The sequence below is a fragment of the Zalophus californianus genome, chromosome 2 (assembly GCF_009762305.2).
Source record: "Zalophus californianus isolate mZalCal1 chromosome 2, mZalCal1.pri.v2, whole genome shotgun sequence".
NCBI classification, from domain to species: Eukaryota; Metazoa; Chordata; class Mammalia; order Carnivora; family Otariidae; genus Zalophus; species Zalophus californianus.
In genome coordinates this window covers 73,655,161-73,677,803 of record NC_045596.1, presented here as the reverse complement: position 1 = coordinate 73,677,803, position 22,643 = coordinate 73,655,161, and the positions used below count along the sequence as shown (strand labels likewise).

The 22,643-nt window shown below is 34.7% G+C and overlaps 1 protein-coding gene across 4 annotated transcripts in view; it reads right to left on the bottom strand.

The window, feature by feature from the left end:
* The window catches only part of CCSER1 (coiled-coil serine rich protein 1), a 734,167-nt gene that overhangs the window by 417,152 nt on the left and 294,372 nt on the right, over positions 1-22,643 (bottom strand). For all 4 annotated transcript variants that reach the window (XM_027600507.1, XM_027600509.1, XM_027600508.1 and 1 more), the window contains exon 5: positions 15,104-15,212. In XM_027600507.1, the coding sequence (XP_027456308.1) occupies positions 15,104-15,212 (109 nt within the window). The remainder of the gene's footprint in view (positions 1-15,103; positions 15,213-22,643) is intronic.

Sequence of the window (22,643 nt, the reverse complement as noted above, 5' to 3'; positions counted from 1 at the left end):
GGAATGGAGAATCAGTAAAATTAGAACCAAACTTTGTCTTTACTGGTATAGACAGACAAACTTCCATGAACTGGCCCTTCAACTCAACTAGATTTCTGAAGACAAATAGTAAGAGAGCAGTGTGTTCAATATCACCTGGCAATTCATTTAGCTTGCTTTTAAACTTCCATTTTACTCTCAGCTCAGTGTGTATGATTCACCAAAAAGTAGTTACAAATCTCCTTCCAGGGGCTCTGGGTCATCAAAGGACCACCTTGGGCCTAACATGTTAGCCTTGTTAAGAAGATAAAAACTATAAAAGATGTTGTAATATTCTGTTATAATATTCCCAATCCCATCCTGGTGATGGGTGAAATAAAATAATTTCCAATTTCTTTCTGGGTTTTATGTAGCCTCTAATAATTTATTTTCCCCTCCAGGTCAACTACTGGTGTAGGAGAAAATGTGATCAATAATTAGAGTAATACTACAATATATCTAACAAGAATTCCATGTTGTTGTTATTTTTTCTTTCTGAGATAAGGAGCAAAACATTTCTTTGTGGCATATTAATCTTATAGCCATGAAACTGAAACAAGTATTTAGTTTTAAATTTCAATGGTAGCCATTCACCCTTAAAAAAAAAAAATTCAAACTGCCCAGTAATTAATGATGTGAAAGATGTGGAAACCCCATTAAATTTAAATCATAAAATTTCTGTCTTTAATATCAGCCAGCTGTTTCCCATATTTTTTTGGCATTATCAATGTTCTGACAGTAAACTTTCATTCATTTTAAAAATGCTTTCTAATTTGTTTCTTATTTCAATTAAATGATAAAGCATGTATGCTCAGTTCAATTTAATGCAGTAATTTTCAGGTTTTTTTGTTTTAACTGATGAGTATATTTCCCTTGAAATATGTGAATTTCAAATGGAAAAATAGGAAGAAAAAAAGAGATTACTTCTCTAGCTTTACTATATTACCCCATTCTGAGTGGATGATCAAGCATGGGATTATTTTCATTGTTATTTATAATTACATAGAAAAAAATACACTTAGAATAAAAAGTGTATAAACCTATCATTCTGAAAATTTCATTAGTCTAATATTGACTTTTGGCATTTATACACTTAACTTAGTCCTTAACATTATTCAGTCAATCAGCTTATGATGGGATAAAACAAGAAAATTAGAACATACATTGATGTTTTACTAAATTATCATCTGGAAAGTGACAGGTTTTAGGTTAGAAGACACTAGAATTTATAGCTTGATGTAAAAATAATGGACTAGTTTCTAAATAACAAAATGTTTAAAAATAGAAATTATAAATTCACTAATATTTAGTTCTTATTGCTTATTTTATCAAATTTTTGAAATTACATAGCACATATGTTGTGATGAGCACTGGGTGTTATACACAACTAATGAATTGTTGAACACTACATCAGAAACTAATGATGTATATATATGTTGGCTAACTGAACAAGAAAGAAAAAAGAGAGAGAGAGAGAGAAAGAAAGAAAGGAAAGAAAGGAAGGAAGGAAGGAAGGAAGAAAAGAAAGAAAGAAAGAAGAAAGAAAAGAAAGAAAGAAAGAAGAAAGAAAGAAAGAAGAAAGAGAAAGAAAGAAGAAAAGAAAGAAAGAAAGAAAGAAAGAGAAAGAAAGAAAGAAAGAAGAAAGAAGAAAGAAAGAAAAGAAAGAAAGAAAGAAAGAAAAAGAAAGAAAGAAAAAAGAAAAAAGAAGAAAGAAAGAAAAAAGAAGAAAAGAAAGAAAGAAAGAAAGAAAGAAAGAAAAGAAAAGAAAAAGAGAAAGAAAGGAAGAAAGGAAGAAAGAGAAGGAAAGAAAGAAATTACCTAGCACAAAGAAATGTTAAAACGGTAACTTAGAATGTCAGAGTAAAAGATTATGGGACCTTAGAAAACATTTATTTTAAATGTTTCATTGTAAAAAGGAGATAGGAATACAGAAATTACATTATTTACTTAGGTAAGACATTCAGGCTATGAAAGACCTGGGTTATAATCCCACTTTGGAAATTTTAGTTTATTTTCTTTCTACTATATGGTATGGCTGCTTTTTTCAACTTTAAGATGTGAAATCCTTGACACTTTAGAACTTGGCTAACATCCCATATAAAAAGGGATTACAACTAAATTCAATTTAATAAAGTATAATGAACTACTAGTAAAAAGTACAACATAGCATTTTTCAGGGCATGTATTTAAAAATTTGCCACCATCCTAATTCTGAAGAAATCCCAAAAGTGCAACAAGAATTTTCAACCTTCTCAGTACAGATTTTAAAAAAGGCAAATAGTCAGAATGGCTAAAATTAACAAGTCAGGAAAGGACAGATGTTGGCGAGGATGCGGAGAAAGAGGAACCCTCCTACACTGTTGGTAGGAATGCAAGCTGGTGCAACCACTCTGGAAAACAGTATGGAGGTTCCTCAAAAAGATGAAAATAGAGCTACCCTATGACCCAGCAATTGCACTACTGGGTATTTACCCCAAAGATACAAATGCAGGGATCCGAAGGGGTATGTGCACCCCGATGTTTATAGCAGCAATGTCCACAATAGCCAAACTATGGAAAGAGCCAAGATGTCCATCAACAGATGAATGGATAAAGAAGATGTGGTATATATATACAATGGAGTATTATGCAGCCATCAAAAGGAATGAGATCTTGCCATTTGCAATGACATGGATGGAACTGGAGGGTATTATGCTGAGCGAAATAAGTCAATCAGAGAAAGGCATGTATCATATGACCTCACTGATATGAAGAATTCTTAATCTCAGGAATCAAACTGAGGGTTGCTGGAGTGGTGGGGGGGTGGGAGGGATGGGGTGGCTGGGTGATAAACACTGGGGAAGGTATGTGCTATGGTGAGTGCTGTGAATTGTGTAAGACTGTTGAATCACAGACCTGTACCTCTGAAACAAATAATACATTATATGTTTAAAAAAAAAAAAGACGATGACGAAGATAGCAGGAAGAGAAAATGAAGGGGGGGAAATCGGAGGGGAGATGAACCATGAAAGACTATGGACTCTGAGAAACAAACTGAGGGTTCTAGAGGGGAGGGGGGCGGGGGCATGGGTTAGCCTGGTGATGGGTATTAAAGAGGGCACGTACTGCATGGAGCACTGGGTGATATACGCAAACAATAAATCATGGAACACTACATCAAAAACTAATGATGTAATGTATGGTGATTAACATAACAAAATAAAAATGAATTAATTAAAAAAAAACAGAGAAGATTGATAGAAAATATCTATCTTCAAAAAATACCAGCCTTCAATGTCTGGTGAGACACAGCACAAAATACAGGCAATTATATTTTTTGTCAAATAAGTACCACTAAACAGGTGTTCAAATATTATAGGAATGCATGGGAGAGTTCATTATTCTACAAATACCTTGATGTTCCCATCAATCATAGGGATTCTTTTTTTTAAGATTTTATTTATTTATTTGACAGAGAGAGAGAGAGAGAACACAAGCAGGGGGAGTGGGAGAGAGGGAAGCAGGCTTCCCACTGAGCAGGGAGCCTGATGCAGGGCTCGATCCCAGGATCCTGGGATCATGACCTGAGCCAAAGGCAGACGCTTAACGACTGAGCCACCCAGGCGCCCCAATTAAGGATTCTTTAATTCGAAGAGATTTGAGAATATTCATGAATGTTTATTATAGATACCTCTAAAAAACAGAGAAGGAAAATAGGCTCCTTCACATTTTACAACATGTTTTCTTAGAATTTTACTCCTAAAACTTCTCAGTGAAGTTTGCATTGCCAGTGTTAGTTTTACAGACAACTACGGTTTAGAAATACAAACAGCCCTGTCCTGTCCCAGACATGGGAGTCAAGTTTCCAGACTCACAGTTAGAGATCTTTCTTTTCAATCTGTAGAATAAAATTACTGTTTGAATTCCATGTGACATCTTCAAAAATTACTATTATTCAAATATTTACTAAATTAATATTAACAATGGCTATGCATTAATCCAACCTAACTTTATTTTCAATTTGGTAGTGTCGAACAATTCTGATGGTTGGCTTTACGTTCTAAATCAAACATGGTATTTCACCTCAAACATAAATAAAAATTAATCAAATTATCCAGTATTTTTGAATACCTATTAATGTTTAATATTGTACATATTACACAAGATTTTAAAAAGGCAACATTTGTTGTAAAAGAGACTCAAATATAACCATGAAAAAGTATATTACTTCCTTTAAAACCAAGCAGATAATCACATGTTATGTGTAGGTAAATTTTAGGAAATCTTTAAAATCATAAATTCCATACAACATCATGTATTTTATAGGCCCTCTATCCTATTCTCATCCCCAACTTTTTCATATATGAGATATTAAATCAGTGCTTGTTATTGTTTTTCTTCTTTGTACCTGGAATTATTACACCAGAATACTGAATACTAAAAACAACCTTACGAAGCAGGTGCTAGTGTGCTTGTGTTTTCTGTGAGAGTACTTGACTTCAATAAAATTAGTAACCTGCACCATGTTATCTGGCTACTAAGTAGAAATATGTTAGATTTCAAACCTTTTCATTTTTCTACTAGTCTATCTCCCCTGGAAGGGGAAAAATGGTAAATTAATATTGAATCGTTTATAGTGTTATTAAGTAATTTATGCTATCATCTACACTACAGAATAAAATTCAAATGAAATATATTTCATTTATCTGAAAACAGAATTTTTCCATGGGTTAGCAGGTGCAGTTGTATGTTGCTTAAGAGCTACTTGCACAACAATGGTGATGCTCTTGCAGTCTTTCCCCATGATCTGATAAATTGCATTTACATTGCACCATGAAGAGTACAATGGCATGGTACCGCACTGGTGAACTGAAACAGTTCAGTCATCTTATCAGTCTGTCCCAATTTATCTGAATAATAGCAATTGTGTGTTCAGTGTATAAAGAAAGATTGTCAAACCAGATGTAAATGTTATAATACGATTTCTTGACTTGACAAATTGTCTGCACAAACAACCAGATATTATGACTCACTAAGGAGCAATAAACAGCAGAAAAATGAAATAACAACACTCAGTCGAGGGGAGTGGTTTCTCTGGGGATTTTTATGTATTTATTTGGTATTAAAACCCAGAGATTCTTGCCTAACACATGAAGTCTGAAAACAACTAACTTTCCTGAGTCTTGGGACGCCTGGGTGGTTCAGTTGGTTGGGCGACTGCCTTCAGCTCAGGTCATGATCCTGGAGTCCTGGGATCGAGTCCTGCATCAGGCTCCCTGCTCGGCGGGGAGTCTGCTTCTCCCTCTGACCCCCCCCCATCAAGTGCTCTCTCTCTCTCTCTCTCTCAAGTAAATAAATAAAATCTTTAAAAAAAAACTTTCCTGAGTCTTTTTTTAAATTTATTTAATAAACCAGTGACTGATGTGAGCACATTTTCCAAAAGGTGAATAGATACTATGAAACACAGAAGGATCCACTCACAGGTAGTATCAATCAGTATAGCGTAATTCATCGAACACCTAGCCTGCCCCTCTTTCCTTCCCACCTTGGGCTTCTTCCCACATATTCAGGGTCTCACAGGCCAGAGAGAGAGAATGCCCCCGCCACCCCTCTAAGCTCTGTCCACCTCTGCCAGTGATCAGCTGCTCCTCTTCAGTCTCGCAGGCCATGGGTATTACACCCGAAAGGGGAGGACTCAGGGCTATCGGAGCAAGGAATTCTGAGCATGGTGGGGGATGGAGGTACAGGCCCCTATTAAGTGGGAACCCTAGGCTCTTTGGAACTCGCGCCTTGCAGAAAGAGGCGGAGCCAGAGAAGGGACATAACTCAATTCTGTCAAGTGCAGAACCCAAGGCAAGCATCCTGACTGCCTCAATTGAAGAGCAGTAGTACTAAGGGACAGATCCAGGTTTTGTGAGGCCTGGAGTTTACAAAATCTGGGGGGTCTATTTGGAAACTAATAAATAAGAAGAAGAAGGAAAAAAAAATCCCACGACCCCTTCTAGGGCCTTGTGAAGGGCCCCAGTGCAAGTAAGCTTCCTCAGCTGCAGAGCCAATGTCCTCCTGCCTCTGAGTAAGAGGCAGAGAAGGGTACTCGGTAGGCCAGAAGAGTTTTAAGGAGATTTTGCCTGGTTCCAGGGCCTAGTGATGGGCACCCAAGTGGTCTCTTCAGGGTCACTCTCTGGCTGTTCCCTTACCAAGGATGGATGGGTGTCCTCTGCCTCTACTTCCTAGGTTTCCGGATGCTCCAGATAAGTCACAAAAACCTGAGCTCCCTGACCAACTCCGGGAGTTCAAAAAGGTGCTGCTTTCCCAGTGGGCCCAGCCATGTTCGACCGCCAGCTGATCTGGTCAGATATCAGATTCCAGTCCACAGTTGGCTTCAGTTTTCTCAGGCATAAATCAGCCAACTGTCCTTTGTGTCTCCAACTGCAGAGAACACATGCCAAACTCTCTGAACAATTCTCCTGAAGACCCTTCATTAGGCTACGGGGAGACTCACATTCAGGCAACAGCTCTCTCCCTCAGAAATCTCTTCACTTATCTCTTCTAATAGCTGTTTCTACCTGGAACTGGCCAAAATCACAAACTGGTGCCAATTCTTTTAGAAAACTGCATGGGAAGAGAGCTGTTTTATATTCATAGTGGTATCCTGATATTTATCATGCCTCAGTTACAGTTCATTTTTCCAATTAAAAATTGTTTATTAAAAGTCACAACTTTAACATCCCACAAACTGAAAGAATGATTTGCAATGCATATAGCCATTCAACTTTGGAAATCATACTATACAAGAACTTCTCTAAATAAAGACAAGAGAAATACAAATCCCCCAATAGAGAAATGGACAAAAGACAGGCAATTTATGGAACATGAAACACAAATGCCCAATACACCCTTGCAAAGATGCTCAACTTTGCAAGGGTCAATGTAAATTGCAAGGGTCAATGTAAATAAGTCAAAAAGTCAATGAGGAAATAAGTCAATGTAAATCAAAACCACATGAGATGCCATTTCACATTCATAAGCCTTGGAAGGCTTTATACTTCTGCCTATCTAAGTGGGCAAGGGTGTATATCACGGGGTCCCTAGAGGATGATTTAGCACTGTTGAAGTGAAAGGTGAAAGATGTATATGCCCTACAACTCTGCCATCCTACTTCCAGAGAAAGTTCATACCAACTCCAAGAGCCCATGAATGGTCATAGCAGAACTGTTTATAAAGCAAAAATTGTAAGCCATTGTAAGCCAGAAAGATAGATAGATATGTGTGTATAACATGTGTATATATATAAAAAATGGATATATTTTGATATATTTATATCATAGAATATTATACACCAACAAAAATAACTAAACTAGTGTTATAAGTTAAACATTATCAGCACACTGCTGAGTACAGGCTTTGCCTTCTGGATCCCTAAGGCCTATGGTGGGGAGGAGGGAGATGGACTCTGAATGGTCCCAGCATGAGAACCAGGACCTCTGTAGGAATGATCCAGGGAGGTAGATTTGAGCTAAAAATGAAGAAGAGTATTCTAACAGGCCAGGCTGGCCACAACAAAAAAAGTTGCCCTCTAAGGGAATGAGCTACCTGTCACTGGAGGTGTGCTAGCAGGGGGTTGGGCAACATCTTCATAGGCTGTGAACCAAGCATTGGATATGAGTAGTATAAGGGTGGGGCTGGATAAAGATGGTCATTATGATCCCCCTATACATACCCAGAGGTCCTGTAGTTTTATGATTCAGTGAATTTGCAAAGTGTAGTCAAAAGAGAACAGAGCTGGGAGCGCCCGGGTGGCGCAGTCAGTTAAGCATCTGACTCTTGATTTTGGCTCAGGTCGTGATCTCAGGGTGGCGAAATCAAGCCCCGTGAGGGGCTCTGCATTCATGGTAGAGTCTGCTTAAGACTCTCTCTCCCTCTGATCCTCCCCCCTCCCAACTCTCTCTCTCTCAGATAAATAAATAAATCTTAAAAAAGAGACAGAACAAAGCTAAATGAATATTCAAATTGTGCCACATCCATCCTATGCCAACACTGCTCCCTAATAAAAGGGCATGACCATGGCACAGGCAACGATGGGAATGAATCTCAAAAACATGCTGAAAAACAGAGGCCTGACACAAAAGACCACAAACTGTGTGATTCTGTTTATACCATGCCTCAGTTTCTGATTTTTTTTTTTTTGAGAGAGATTTAAGAAACCAAGATGGTAAATGAAAAGTAGAGACCAAATGTAGGAGGAAAAATTATTACTAAGGAATCATACTATTTACATAAGGATGTAAATGGCACTTCCTCATATTTATGTGCATTTTCAGTGAGAATCAGCGAAAAGGATTAAGAATTTTGTGCAAAGCATGTTTATACATACATGTTTCACATTTATATAGTGCCACTGATAGCACTCAACAGAAATTAAAAGAATATCCAAACTCCTCCTTGACTAAACTATTACTAATTCAAAATAACATGGTAGGATCATCACAATATTATATTACTTTATCATAATAATTGGCAGTGCAGATATTTCTTCTTTATCCTTACTGTGAGTGCTTAATAATATACTGTAAGTTTTAGTTTAATAACTTTACTGAATTTGCCTAGGTTCCAGGATATATATTGGCTCAGTTGTCTTCACATTTCACCATCCCAATGCCAGCACTCTAGTCCAAGCTACTGTCAGCCCTCACTACTGGCCTCACTAATAGACTCTCAACCTGTCCTTGATTAGTGTTGTGCTAGTAAATGGTTAGCCAGCTCTCTGGGGAAGGGAAAAGCCCTGATCTGCAGGCTTTGCCAATTACTAGGGTATAAATACACCTGCTTCAGCTGATTTCAACTTTCCAAAGTAAGATCACCAAGTCTGGAGCTGGGAAAAAAAAAGAGTAACAAACTTGCCTCCCAAGCAGCTCTATCACACCACCGTCCCCACATGTCACCTGAGCTCTGCTTTAAAAGACATGTTTTTAGCTTGTTTTTATTCCCACCAGTCTTCTTTCAATTTTTCCCTGCTCCCAGACATCAGAGAGTGTTTGAACAAGCTTTTCCCTCTGCTGGGAAAGTCCTCCTTTGCTTTCTCACTTACTGAACTAATATCCTACAGAAATTTAGCTTGTGTCACCTCCTCAGGGAAGTCTTCCCTGACCTTCTTGCTAAGTTAAAACTCCTTACTATAAGCCCTCATTACATGATACACCTCTACATTACAGCCATTGTCACATCCACAATCTTGCATTTCTTGTTGTAATTAATCAATTAGCATGTCTCCCTGACTACACTCTAAGTTTTCTTGAAACACAGCACCTGCTTTTTACTTAAAAACCCCAGCCGGGAGTCCAGTGTGAAGATCAAAGCAAATACTCAAGAATTACCTATTTCTGATGGATTAAATTAATGAATAAATATCTACCTGAAAGCATACATAAATATATCCCCCTGAAATTTGTCAAAGAAAGTTGGGGATTAGTCAATATTCGGATTCTTTGATGTGTCTCTAGAACAACTACAGTTTGTGTATAACTTCATAGATGACATTAGAGAGTGCTTAATTTTTTCCAAATTTAACATATATACATTATTCATTCAGATAAAACTAAATAAAAAGAGCTGATAGAACTTTAAATTTGTGTCAAGACTCTCTAAGAATAAAATAGGTTTAGCCATTCTTAAAAAATAAGACATTCCGTACTAAACGATAGCATCCGTGTCCTTTCAGAAGTAGCTCAAAGAACCTTCTTCACGTCAACGACATGAAGCATTATTACGAGGAGGCCTTGAAACTTTGAGTGAATGACAAGACGTTTACATAAAGCCTTATTTTCACAAATTGAAACAATACACCAAATATCTTAGGAAGTTTAGATTTCTCTATAAAAATAAAACAAAAACACGGAAGTGAACAAAAAATAATAGAATTATTCTCTCTTCCTCTTACCTCTTTATTTCTAAATTTACAATAGCCATAAAATCCCTTCATTTCAGATATTGAGCCATAGTATGTACAAAGTACATGAATTTCAACAAACCCATTTCTAATGAAAGCACAAAATAAAATGCAATGCATAACCTATCATGGAAGCAGTACTCTTTTATTCTCTTCCGAGTCTGAATTTTATATACAGCTCATTAAGCACTCATTTGTATGTTAACTGTGATTTGAGAAATATATAGGTTTGAGTAACAGCTGAGTGGCTAGATATGTGGTTATATCTTTAATATTACCATTTTATTTATAAAGCTTCACACTAAAAGCTTCAATCTCAACATTCTATGCTTATGATCAAATTATTTGAAAATTGTATAGACTCTTTTTGGATCATATAGATTTTTCTATTTTTCTAGCAAAGTTATTCTTTCTATGGTATTTAGGTACCTACCAGACTAAACTAAAAAACAAAATCCACACCTTTATTTTCCAAATTAAGATGAACTTTAGATATATCAATAAGAAAAAATCTGCTTCTTTTCCACCACAGAGCTCAGAATGTAGCTTTCCCTCCTAAAAGATTAGATATTTTCTCCCTATCATTTGCTCTGCTGACAAATTTATACTTTATCCCTAATGGAAATTCCTAATTCTTATTTTTTCTTTGTTGAATGTGACTAAAAACTGATAAATACATAACAATTTTTAAAATAGAAATATTTCAGTCATAAAATATTTCTTACATTCTAAAGTGACATATCAATACAATGGTGTAATCATGACCAATATTTTGGCTTTATTTTCATATGTTTATACTGGTAAATCAATAAGCCTGACCTAACTTTAGACAATCATATGCCTAACCAAAATCTCTATCTTACATTGATAAATAACATCTGCTGCTTTTATACCGAGTTTTATCTTTTCAGGTATGTTTTACCTCTTCACCTGGATTATAACATCCTCAAAAACACATTGTCATCTATATTATGTCTCCTGTACAATCTTATGTATTTTGAAGCACATATACTGAGATTATTACAGTTCTTCTTAGCAAGAGATTTGCTGAATTCTGAATTACATGACTCTACTGAGTCCTATGTTTCAAAAATGCAATGGTTTATGAATTTATCATATGAAGCCTGTATAATTAGAGGGGAAATTTACTTAAAGAAATAATTCCATCCTGAATTTAAAAAAATACTAGGTATCTAAAGACAATGTTTCAACTTACAACATTCTAATATCTCAGTATTATACTGGTGGATTATTATATTTCCTAATTGGAAATCCAAAAACACAAAACTAATACCATACAAACCTTTGGTAACTTCACTTATAAAAATGTGATATGGTTATTTCCCAAATATATTTGTTGTAAAAAAGTATAAACCTTTTTTTTATGTTCAGTTAGCCTCTGTATAGTACATCATCAGTTTTTGATGTAGTGTTCAATGATTCATTAGTTACGTATAACACCCAGTGCACATCACAACACGTGCCCTCCTTAATTCTCATCACCCTGTTAACCCCTCTCCCTCAGGGTCCATAGTCTCTCATGGTTCGTCTCCCTCTCTGATTTCTCCCCCTTCAGATTTCCCTCCCTTCCCCTGTACTCTTCCATGCTATTGCTTATGTTCCACGTATGAGTGAAACCATATGATAATTGTCTTTCTCTGCTTGACTTACTTCACTTAGCATAAACCCCTCCAATTCCAACCATGTCAGTGCAAATGGTGGGTGTTCATCCTTTCTGATGGCTGAGTAATATTCCATTGTATATATAGACCACATCTTCTTTATCCATTCATCTGTTGAAGGGCATCTCGGCTCCTTCCACAGTTTATAAACTTTTTTTTTATGTTATATTAATCACCATACATTACATCATTAGTTTTTGATGTAGTGTTCCATGATTCATCGTATAAACTTTTTTTATATTATTTCCTTTCTATTGTGTTTCAGGCATTTCACTATAAGGTAACTTCCACATTGAAAAGAAACAAAGTGTGGTCAAGGTCAAAAAAGTTTCAAAAACAAAGCTGCCCAAGGCCTGAATTCCTAACCACCAAGTTATACCACCTCTCAATAGCACAGCTAGATCAGATAATATGAAATAAAAGCGAAAAACATTTGAAACAAGAAATAAAGATATGCATAATTATACTTTAATGTGATATTTCAATGCCAATGGTTTGAATATAATAAAGAACTGTGACTTTTAAAACTAACGGTGATATTACTACCTATGTTGACCACCTGTTGTTTTGACTTCTTAGCATCTACTCCTGCCTTCTTTTATCAACATCAGCCATATTCAAGTACAGAATCACTCTTCCCCTCTCACTTTCACTCTGCTCCAGAGTTTGTCCTATAACCTGGCTCTAGTCAATCATACCATTGAATACTCCCAGACACAGCAATTGTTTCACCATAGTCATGTCAAATAAGCTAAGCTAGTTAAAAGCAGTGACATTCAGATCTCAGTTTTTGTTTTGTTTTGATTTTGATTAAATCCACTGGATTTATTGAAAAGGTAAAAATCTGTTCCAGTAGCTACAGAAGGTAGTAACATCACCTTTAGAGGACCCTCCTTGAAAATGAAAACTACAGAGAGGAAAGCAGAGCAAAGACAGGCAGATGGAAAGAATGAGCCTCCATGACACCATCTGAGTATTAGACCCAGCCATACTTAAGGAAATTTCTATCTCTATACTTTTTAATTATATGAACCAATAAGAACCACTACCCTTGGTTTTTCTGAAACCAATTTACATTGAGGCTTCTCTCATTAGCAAATCAAAGTTTTGAATTAATCACTATGCCTCTGTATTTATATTGTGTTCTTGCAATATATTCCATCTATCAATTAATTCTCAAAATAGCAGTGTGAGAAATGAAGAGCATAGGTAATCTCCATTTGATACAATGGCCACTATGAATAGCTTCATTAAGATCTCAGTTAATGTTAGAAAAAATTTAAAATATTAGATGTATTTGCCTTCCTGGTCAGCTGAAATGGTAAGAATATAATAGAGACATTAATCAAGTAATCAATAAGTAATTGAATGTGAAATGTAAAGAGAAAACATATTGAGATTTTAAGAAAAGAAAAACAATGGTAGCTTTACATAAATACAGAAGTCAGAAAGTTTAAGGGGGCTACAGGAGTCATTACTTTGGTTTTAGGCATACCTAGCATAAGATTCTGGTAGGATGTCTAGTTAGACAAGTCAGGTCAGCAACTTTAAATATTAGACTTGCATTCAGAAAAGCCTTCAGAAGAAGAATATATATCTGTAAGTCATTGGTAACATTGATAATTGAAGCTATGGAAGACACAACATAACTAATACTTCTGTGGATTTTTAGATTTCAGGTCCTTTACTAATATCACTTCACTTAATACAATGACTGTAAAAGGATGGTGATATCACTCCAATTAACAGATGAAGAAAGGAAAGCACAGAGAGCTTAAGTAAAGGGTCCCCAATTTCCATATACATATATATATGGATATATCCATATATATGTCCATATATATATATATATGGATATATATATAGTATCAGAATTAGGATTTTAACCAAGGTCTCTCTGACTCAGAAAAACAAAAACAACAAAACGTCCATGAATGAATGAATGAATGAATGATGTTAAGGGAGAATGTTTAATAAGAAAGTAGATTCATAGAATTCAGAGAATACAGAGGAGTATCAGAGTATATGTAGGGTAAAAGAAAAAAAAAAAAAAAAGGCCAGTCAGTTAATAGTCTGCTTTAATATACATGTCAGAATAAAGAAGAATGAATATTTATGAACTAAGGAGTGAACAAAGGTATTTTGTGCAAGCAAATAACACTGTTCCCAGTTTTAAGCAGAATCACTAAAAGATAATTAAAAGAATTTAAGAGCCTATTTATAAATATATAGATAACTTATGTAAACTCATACATGTATTGTAGAAAATGCATTTGAGTTTTCTAATATAATTCAATTGGCATATATGAGATGTAATTTTCCTATTAGACAAAAAAATTGGAACCTAAAACTTAGACTATATTAAGAGCAGCTAAATTGTTTTCACTTTTAAACTATATTAAAACTGAATTACAATCATTACTTTCTGAAATGGTTAGTATCTCTTTTCACTATAATGAGAATATTAATACTATCTTCATGCTATCAAATATATACATTGCTCCATTTGAATTCAACATTATTGAATATAACATTAAGGGACTTTCTAATTGATTTCACAAAGAGTATCAGGCACTATCATGTTCCAGGAAACTCTGTCCTCGGGAACTTATCCAGTAGAATTACGTCAGAAACAAACAAGTATGATACAGTGTAAACCAATGGGGAAAACTGAAGGTGCTTCAAGGTAACTACCACCCGGCTCACATGGTGGTCAGCCAGCAATCACTGGCAACACCACACATCACTTAGTCTCCAATCTGAGACCTTAAAGTGGGAATGGCACTAGTTCACTGGAAAATATCAGTAAACTTTCCCTTTGCATTTATATAATGCATACCTAGAAATATTCTAATTTATTTGCTATTTCAGGTTCATGTAGTTTACATTTGTTATCATTAATTTCTTTGTAAGAAAAAATCTATTATTTATTCAATATAAGATCAAATCTAAATTTAAGTGAAACTTGATCTGTTTAAATAGCAAAAATATAGAAATATTAAATACTGTAAAGTCTTAATTTAGAGTAATTTATTTAAAATAGTTACAAATAAAAAAGTTACAAATAGCAACTTTCATTCCTTATAAAATGCAAACCAACTATAAGCTAAGAAGTTTATATTAAAAACTGATCACATTTTAGATGACTAAAGCCTGACTATAAAATAAGCCATCCAAGAACAGTGCACCCATAATCACAGTGTTAAAGAAATAAAGTGCTGCATGTCCCTAAGGTAAGCTAACAGAATGAAACTTGAATGGTATACAGTTCCAACACATGAAGGTAGAAGATGCAGAAGTTATTCACTGAGACAGTAAAGGATAGCTTGATATTTAAAATACTATAAAAATTACTTCTGTCCTTTCAACATACTAGTGTTCACACATTCATTATAAATCATAATTTCTGAGCAATTTAATTCTGATCAGTTATCTAATTAGTTTTACAGAGTTCTGAAAAATCCAAAAAATAACTTACTGTTTGGAAGGTTCAGGAAATTTTAGTTCTTCTCTTTTCTTCATTTCTATCGTTGGTAGAACCACAGCAGCACATGAGACTACAGAGTGATAAGAATCCTCCCGGCAAACTGTTTTATTAAAAAAATTAATTGTAAATGTCAAAATTATTTATTGACTATTCTCACTTTCCATTTTCCATTCTTTTATTTTCAAACAAAATAGGTAATTTAACTAAAACATTAATTATCATTAAATTACCCTTAATTATCATTTTCCACTCTGTCGTTCCACTTGCTTGCTGAATGACCCTAGGCAATTTTTCTTTTTTTAAGTCACACAGTGGAAAAGGTGTTGCCAATATGTTATAGTCCTTCATTTAAAAAAGCTTTGCACTGAAGAATAAGAAGTGCATAAATCATATATAGCTAAATGAATCTTTGAAAAATGAACACACCTATTTAATCAGCATTATGATCAATAAACATTACCAGCACCCTAAAATTCTGTGGTACCCCTTCCCAATCACTGTTGTAGCCTCCAAACTTGACCATTATTATTAAACAACCATAGATTGGGTTGGTCTATTTTGGACCTTTGTATAAAGGAAATCATGCTCTTATGTGTGTGCACTAATTTATATGTGACTTGTTTCATTCAATACACATTTGTAAGACTCATTCATGTGCCACAGCACTTTGTCCATTCTCAGAGCTGTGTAGCAGTCCATTGAAGGAACAGACCACAACACATTTATACATGTTGTTGGTGATGCAGTCCATTGAAGGAATAGACCACAACACATTTATACATGTTATTGGTGATGCAGTCCATTGAAGGAATAGACCACAACACATTTATCCATGTTACTGGTGATGCAGTCCATTGAAGGAATATACCACAACATATTTATACATTTTATTGGTGATGGACACTTAGACTCCTCTAGTCTGAGGCTATTTTGAAATGTCTGTAAACATACATGCACTTTTTTTTCTTTTGGTGCACAAATAAATTTGTATTGAAAAATACCTAGGAACTGTTCATAGGATATGTCCATATATTTTACCTTCAGCTTTAGTAGCTATTGCTAAACAGTTTTCTGAACTGATTGCACTGATTTGCATTCCCCAAAACAGAAGAAGAGTTTCAGTTGTTCCACATCTGTATCAACACTTAGTTTGGCCAGTTTTTAAAATTTTAATCTTATATGAATTTTTTATTGCTGCATGACAAATTAACACAAACATAGCAGGATAAACAGCACCCAAATTATTATCTCATAGTTCTGTAAGAAGTCTAGTGAGCTCAGTTGAGTTCTCTGATTAAGGTCCCACTAGGGCAATGCCAGGTTCGCAGCTAGGCCATACTCTTACCTAGAGTCTCTGGGGGAAGAACCCACTTTTGAGCTCACTAAGGTGGTTAGAAAAATTTAGTTTCTTGGAGTAGTAGGAATCAGGTCTCCTTTTTCTTGCTGGCTATTGGCCAGTGACCAGTCTGAGCTACTAAAAGCTCCTCACAGGTCAGTGGCCAATGGCCTGTCTATCAAGCAATGAAGAACATCCTTCACATTGAAACACTCTCATGCTTCAAATTTCTCTCATACTCTGATTTCTTATGCTGCTAACAACTGGGGCGGGGGAACATTCTCTGCTTTTAAAGGGTTCATGAGATTAGGTTAGGCCCACATAGATGATCTCCTTTTTGATTAGCTCAGGGTCAACTGGTTAGTAATCTTAACTACATCTACAAAGTCCCTTTTGCCACAGAACATAACTTAATTACAGTAGTGACGTCCCATCTTTCCAGGGGAAGAAATTACACAAGGGTTAGATTCATGTGTCAGCTTAGAATTCTGCCTACCACAGCTATTCCTCTAAGTGTATAGTGGTATCACATTGTGTCTTTAATTTATATTTTACTGATAACTAATAAAGTAACTGTAAATTCTTGTTTTACATGATTCTGATAAGCACAAATTTTAGTTATATGGTTTAGTTCAATAATACAAGGAACTCCCAAAAATATGATTCACATTTCAGTTCACATGGTACATCTACTATGTGTGATTGTATAAATTACAAACTTCTCTAGTAGCCCTTCAATCCACAAATCACTACACAAATAAGAAATGTGGATCATGATTAGTGACATAGACAAATTCCTTCTTTCAAAGTCTATCAGTGACAGGTCACCATGCATGGGCTACTCAGATTAAGCATAGACCTCAAAGTATGTAGTCACATTGCTTCCTTGTCTCCCAGTGATAAACTTATGTAACATTTTATAAAAATAGATACTCTAAGGAAGGAATTTGACAGTGGAAGTGAAAATGTAGCAAAGAAATTAAAACTGCTAGTGATGTAAGTGATGTATGAATTAATTATAAATGAAAGGTCAATAATTGTTGATCTAAGTACTCATTTAAAGAACTAAGAGGTGAACAATAAATTGACCCCCTCCCCAATACATAAAGAGGCAAATACTAAATATGGTAGCCACATTAATGAAAGAGAAGGCAAAAATACAATTAAGGTCATGAAAATCATGTGGGACTGAAGTGTGGGACTATGATTTCAAAGTGAAAGATGCTTAAGAAAAGATCTTAAGGTTCTCCATCTTTCCCCTAGAAATATTTGCTGAAGTCTGAGATATAAAACAGATGACCACTAAAAGCAGAGCTGAATTTAAAGCAATCAAGTGGCACTCAAGAGACAAACATTAGTGTCTACTATGTGTTAAAGGTGGGGGGCTTGTTTCTTCTTTGTCTCTCCAGTGCCATCAAATAGATTTTGTTTCTTCTTTTTTTTCTTAGTTTTGTCTACTTATTCTTGGCATGAACTTTGAGTCTACATCACACAAAACCATCATAATTGGGAGAAAAAAACTCTATTACAGTTTAAATTTCCACTGCTGCCTTAAATGATGCTAGTGAAGAAAGAGACTAAGAATAATATTCTTGTTTCATTCCTCTGGGATACCACTCACATATTCAATAAATATTTAGTGAATTAACTGCTATGTTACCAGAATTATGCTTAATGGTAGGATTCTACTGTGGCCAAGAAAGAAATAGCCCCCTCCTCCCAAGTTTTTGGTAAAGCTTCAATTTCTTCTTTTAGAAAAGTTCTCAAGTGTTAGAGCAGTAAGCTTCTTACCAGATTAAGTGAAAGCATTTATCTAGATCTCTATGAGGGAAAATATAGGTATCTTTAAAAAGGAAAAGAGAGAAGTGAGTAGGAAAAGGGCTGTAGGTGAACAAGAAGATTTTTTCAAAAATATGGAACATTCGTTTGTCCAAGGTAATATTAGTATCAATACTTAGTTTTTATTATCTACAGTCTGGAACAAGTGGCATTGCTCTCAAAGATATAGAAGTTAAAAAACAATGGTCAACAAGTCAATAAAAAATAAGCCTCATTAATTATTACATAATGGAAGTGATAATACACTGATCTAAAGATACATGGTTAGGAGCTTCATGTAAATGACAGAGCTCTTATATTTAGCTGAAATTAAATTACACTCAAGTTTTAATATCATTATATTTCATCTATCACAAAATACAAGAATTAGTGTAAAAATGCAAGTTAGGCCAATAAGTAATAGAGAAATTATAACTTCAAAAAAAGTGAATGGAGGAGATATTTGCAAATGATATATCCAATAAGAGGTTAGTAACCAAAATACATAAAGAACTTATACAACTCAATACCAAAAAAAAAAAAAAACAATTAAAAAATGGGCAGAAGACCTAAACAGACACTTTTCCAAAGACATACCAGATGGCCAACAGACACATGAAGAGATGTTCAACATCACTAATCATCAGGGATATCACCTCATACCAGTCAGAATGGCTACTATCAAACAGACAAGAAATAACAACTGTTGGTGAGAATGTGGAGAAAAGGGAACCCTCCCACCACATTGGTGGAAACAAAATGGTGCAACCACTGTGGAAAACAGTATGGAGATTCCAGAAAAAAAAAAAGCAAAATTGAAATACTATATGATCCAATAATTCTACTACTGGGTATTTATCCAAAGAAAGCAAAAGCAATAATTCAAAAAGATATACACACACCTATTGCAGCATCATTTATTTTTTTAAAGATTTATTTATTTATTTTAGAGACAGAGCACACAAATGGGGGGATGGACTGGGAAAGAGGGAAAGAAAGAATCCCAGGCAGACTCCCAGCTGAGCAGGGAGCCCGGACTCGGGACTGGATCTCATGATCCTGAGATCATGACCTGAGCCAAAATCAAGAGTCAGATGCTTAACTGAATGAGCCACCCAAATGCCCCTGCAGCATTATTTATGACAGCCAAGATATGGTATCAACTCTAGATACATGGATAAAAAAAGATGTGAAATACACACACACACACACACACACACCACACACTCTGGTATGTTGGTATATTAGTCATAAAAAAATGAGATTTTTGCCATTTGGGACAACATAGGTGGACGTAGAGGTATTATGCTAAATGAAATAAATCAGATAGAGAAAGATAAATACCATATGATTTCGCTTATATCTGGGATCTAAAAAACAAAACATATAACCAAACAAACAAAAACAAAAGAACAAACAAAAAGCAAAACAGATTCATAAATACCTTACAAATTCCTATTTAGGTCACAAAAACTTCAGGTATTTCTGACACAAATGTTAAATTATTGCTAGGGTTTGAAAGGAAATTACACTATAAATTAATGGAAATAAAGTGAAAATCATTATTGTTAGCCAACACAAGTCTCTACCATACTACTTCATTAATAAGGCAATGAATACATCTTCAAACATTTTAGAAATACAAGAACACAATACATACTTTTTATGGGACAGCAGAGTTCATATTTGTTCACATTTGTAAGATTAAGCAAATTTTTAAAAATAATTAAAGTCATTTAATATGGTTTGCTAATTATCTTGAACTTTGAAATAAAAATGCAACTTTTTCTCATAGTTGACACAGATTGCTTATATACTACACTATACTAAAGGTGAATGTATAAAAATTACTATAGGAGTTAAGTTTGGGTTATTTGACAACAGGTGATTCTACTTTCTTCTTTATGTATTTTTTAGTATTTCCCAAATTTCCTATAGTGATACTTTCTTAACTTTTAAAAACAGAAAAAATAAAATGTACATTAAAGTGTAGTCATGAAAACAGAGTAGATAAACATATGTGTGGGATACTGATATTGGCTTTGAAACAATGGGATTTTTTGAAATTCCTCAGGCAAACAATATTTATGATTTAATCAGATTAAACTTAATTTCATTTTCTGAATGCTTCCCCTTTACCCAAAGGAAAAACAAAAATCACTTTTTCAGAATGTATTGTAAGTGACTGAGCCAATAAATTGTTCTCAAATTGTTAAACAGATGATTTTCATGTCATGGATTCCCTTCAAATTAATGCATTTCATACTATCGGGGCTTTAATTTTTAATTTAAATTTTAATCTGAATGACTGAGCCACTGTGCCAAGTTTAGATACTATAAAATTGTAGGAATCCTGGTTTGAGGTAAGAATGATTTCTGTACTTTCCAAGTACATCAAAAGCAAATGGTTCACTACTCAGGCTGAACTCTCATGACGGGAAAAACTGTGGCTTTATGAGAAAGCAGAGAGTGAAACAAACAAACCCCCAATTTTTTATTACTCACATTATGTAATTGTACTTATAAAGACAGTTTTAATCAATGGAAAATATTACTTCTAAATTTTAAAAAAAGTTAAATTTATGGAACAGCAGATAATTATTTCATATACAACTTAAAAAACATGAGCTAGGGTGCCTGGGTGGCTCAGTTGGTTAAGCGACTGCTCAGGTCATGACGTGAGTCCTGGGATCGAGCCCCATGTTGGGCTCCCTGATCAGCAGGTGGTCTGCTTCTCCCTCTGACCCTCCCCCCTCTCATGTCCTCTCTCTCTCTCTCTCTCAAATAAATAAATAAAATCTTTAAAAAAATAAAAACAGGAGATATGTCAAGGCATCACATCTTCAAGTAAGTTTCCAGCATCCATGAGTTGAAAAATCAATACATTATCCTCTCTTACTTCCAACCATAGAGGCAGATAATAATTTGAGGCACCAACCTATAAATTTATATGCTAAATTTGTTCTTCTGTGAAAAGAATCTTTGTTTAATTGTATTGCATGAATCACAGAAAATTTCATCATAGGCTTCTGTTGCCTGGAATTGTCAGAGTCAGGCTGACTAAAAAATTAAAGTCCCATTTCTTTCTAGACAGATGGAGTCTTTTGGTTAAGATTAGGGTCACTAATCAGGGCATTCTGAGAGGGTCTCATGGAAAAATGCTGTAACTGCATGAAGTCAGTTGTTACAACCACCAGTTAATACAAAAACAAGGACTCGGACATAAGAAATTGACATTTGATTATGAGTTAATGGGAGTTTTAAAATGAGAGAAAGTGTTTGAAAGTCTCAAGAATTACTTATGCTAAGATTTGGTTATAAGCACTACTCTTCAGTTATTCCTGGGTAGTTAAAAGTATATGAACACCCAAAATGATCCACACTACTGGGACCTCTGCATCAGAAATCTGCAAATCTTGGGGCAGAGTGGAAATCATGTCTAGGTTTAAAATTGAGTAGTCTGACTTTGTCATGTAACCTTTTATTAAAAAAATATGCTATCATATGAAATGATTCTCCATTTTTAACTGTATTCTATAAAATGTTTCTTTCGGCCTCATAATAAACTAATATTGAAATTGTTACTTTTTTTTCCCATTTGATATATCAAAATTTCATTTAGTTACTGAACTTCTATCTTTGTTCGGTCTTTTAATTTATAAAATCAATATTAAAGTGCTAGAAAAGCAACATATTTTTAAAATGTTCACAAAAATGCCAAAGATTTGTTAGGAGTGACATTTTTCTCTTTCATGCAAAATTAGAACATAAAAATTACTGAATATGCCTATAGCATAATTAACTGGGTGTTATATGCAAATAATGAATCATGGAACACTACATCAAAAACAAATGATGTCACGTATGGTGATTAACATAACAAAATAAAATAAAATTTTAAAAAAATGTATCCTTGGTACATCAAATGCAAGCTGAAACAGCCAATGGTTATCTTGAATGTTGAGCGGGAAACAAGCATTTATAAATCCCTCCTGACTGCAGAATAAGAAACTTATGGACAAAGCATTAATTTATTTTAATAAATAGAAAAATATTATCTTATGGCTTTTATAGGCTGAACCGTGCCTCTCCCCCAAATTCATATATTGAAATCCTAACCCTACTACCTTAAAATGTGACTGTATTTGGAGATTAGGTCCCTAAAGAGGTAACTAAGTTAAAATGAGGTCATCATGGCGGGCCCTAATCCAATATGACTGGTGTCCTTAGAAGAAGAAAATATTAGGACACAAATACAAACCGAGGGAAGATCTTGTGTAGACACAGAAAGAAGACATCTCTCTGTATATACACTAAGGAGAGATAACTCAGAAGAAATCAACCCTGCAGCCACCTTGAACTTAAACTTCTAGCCTC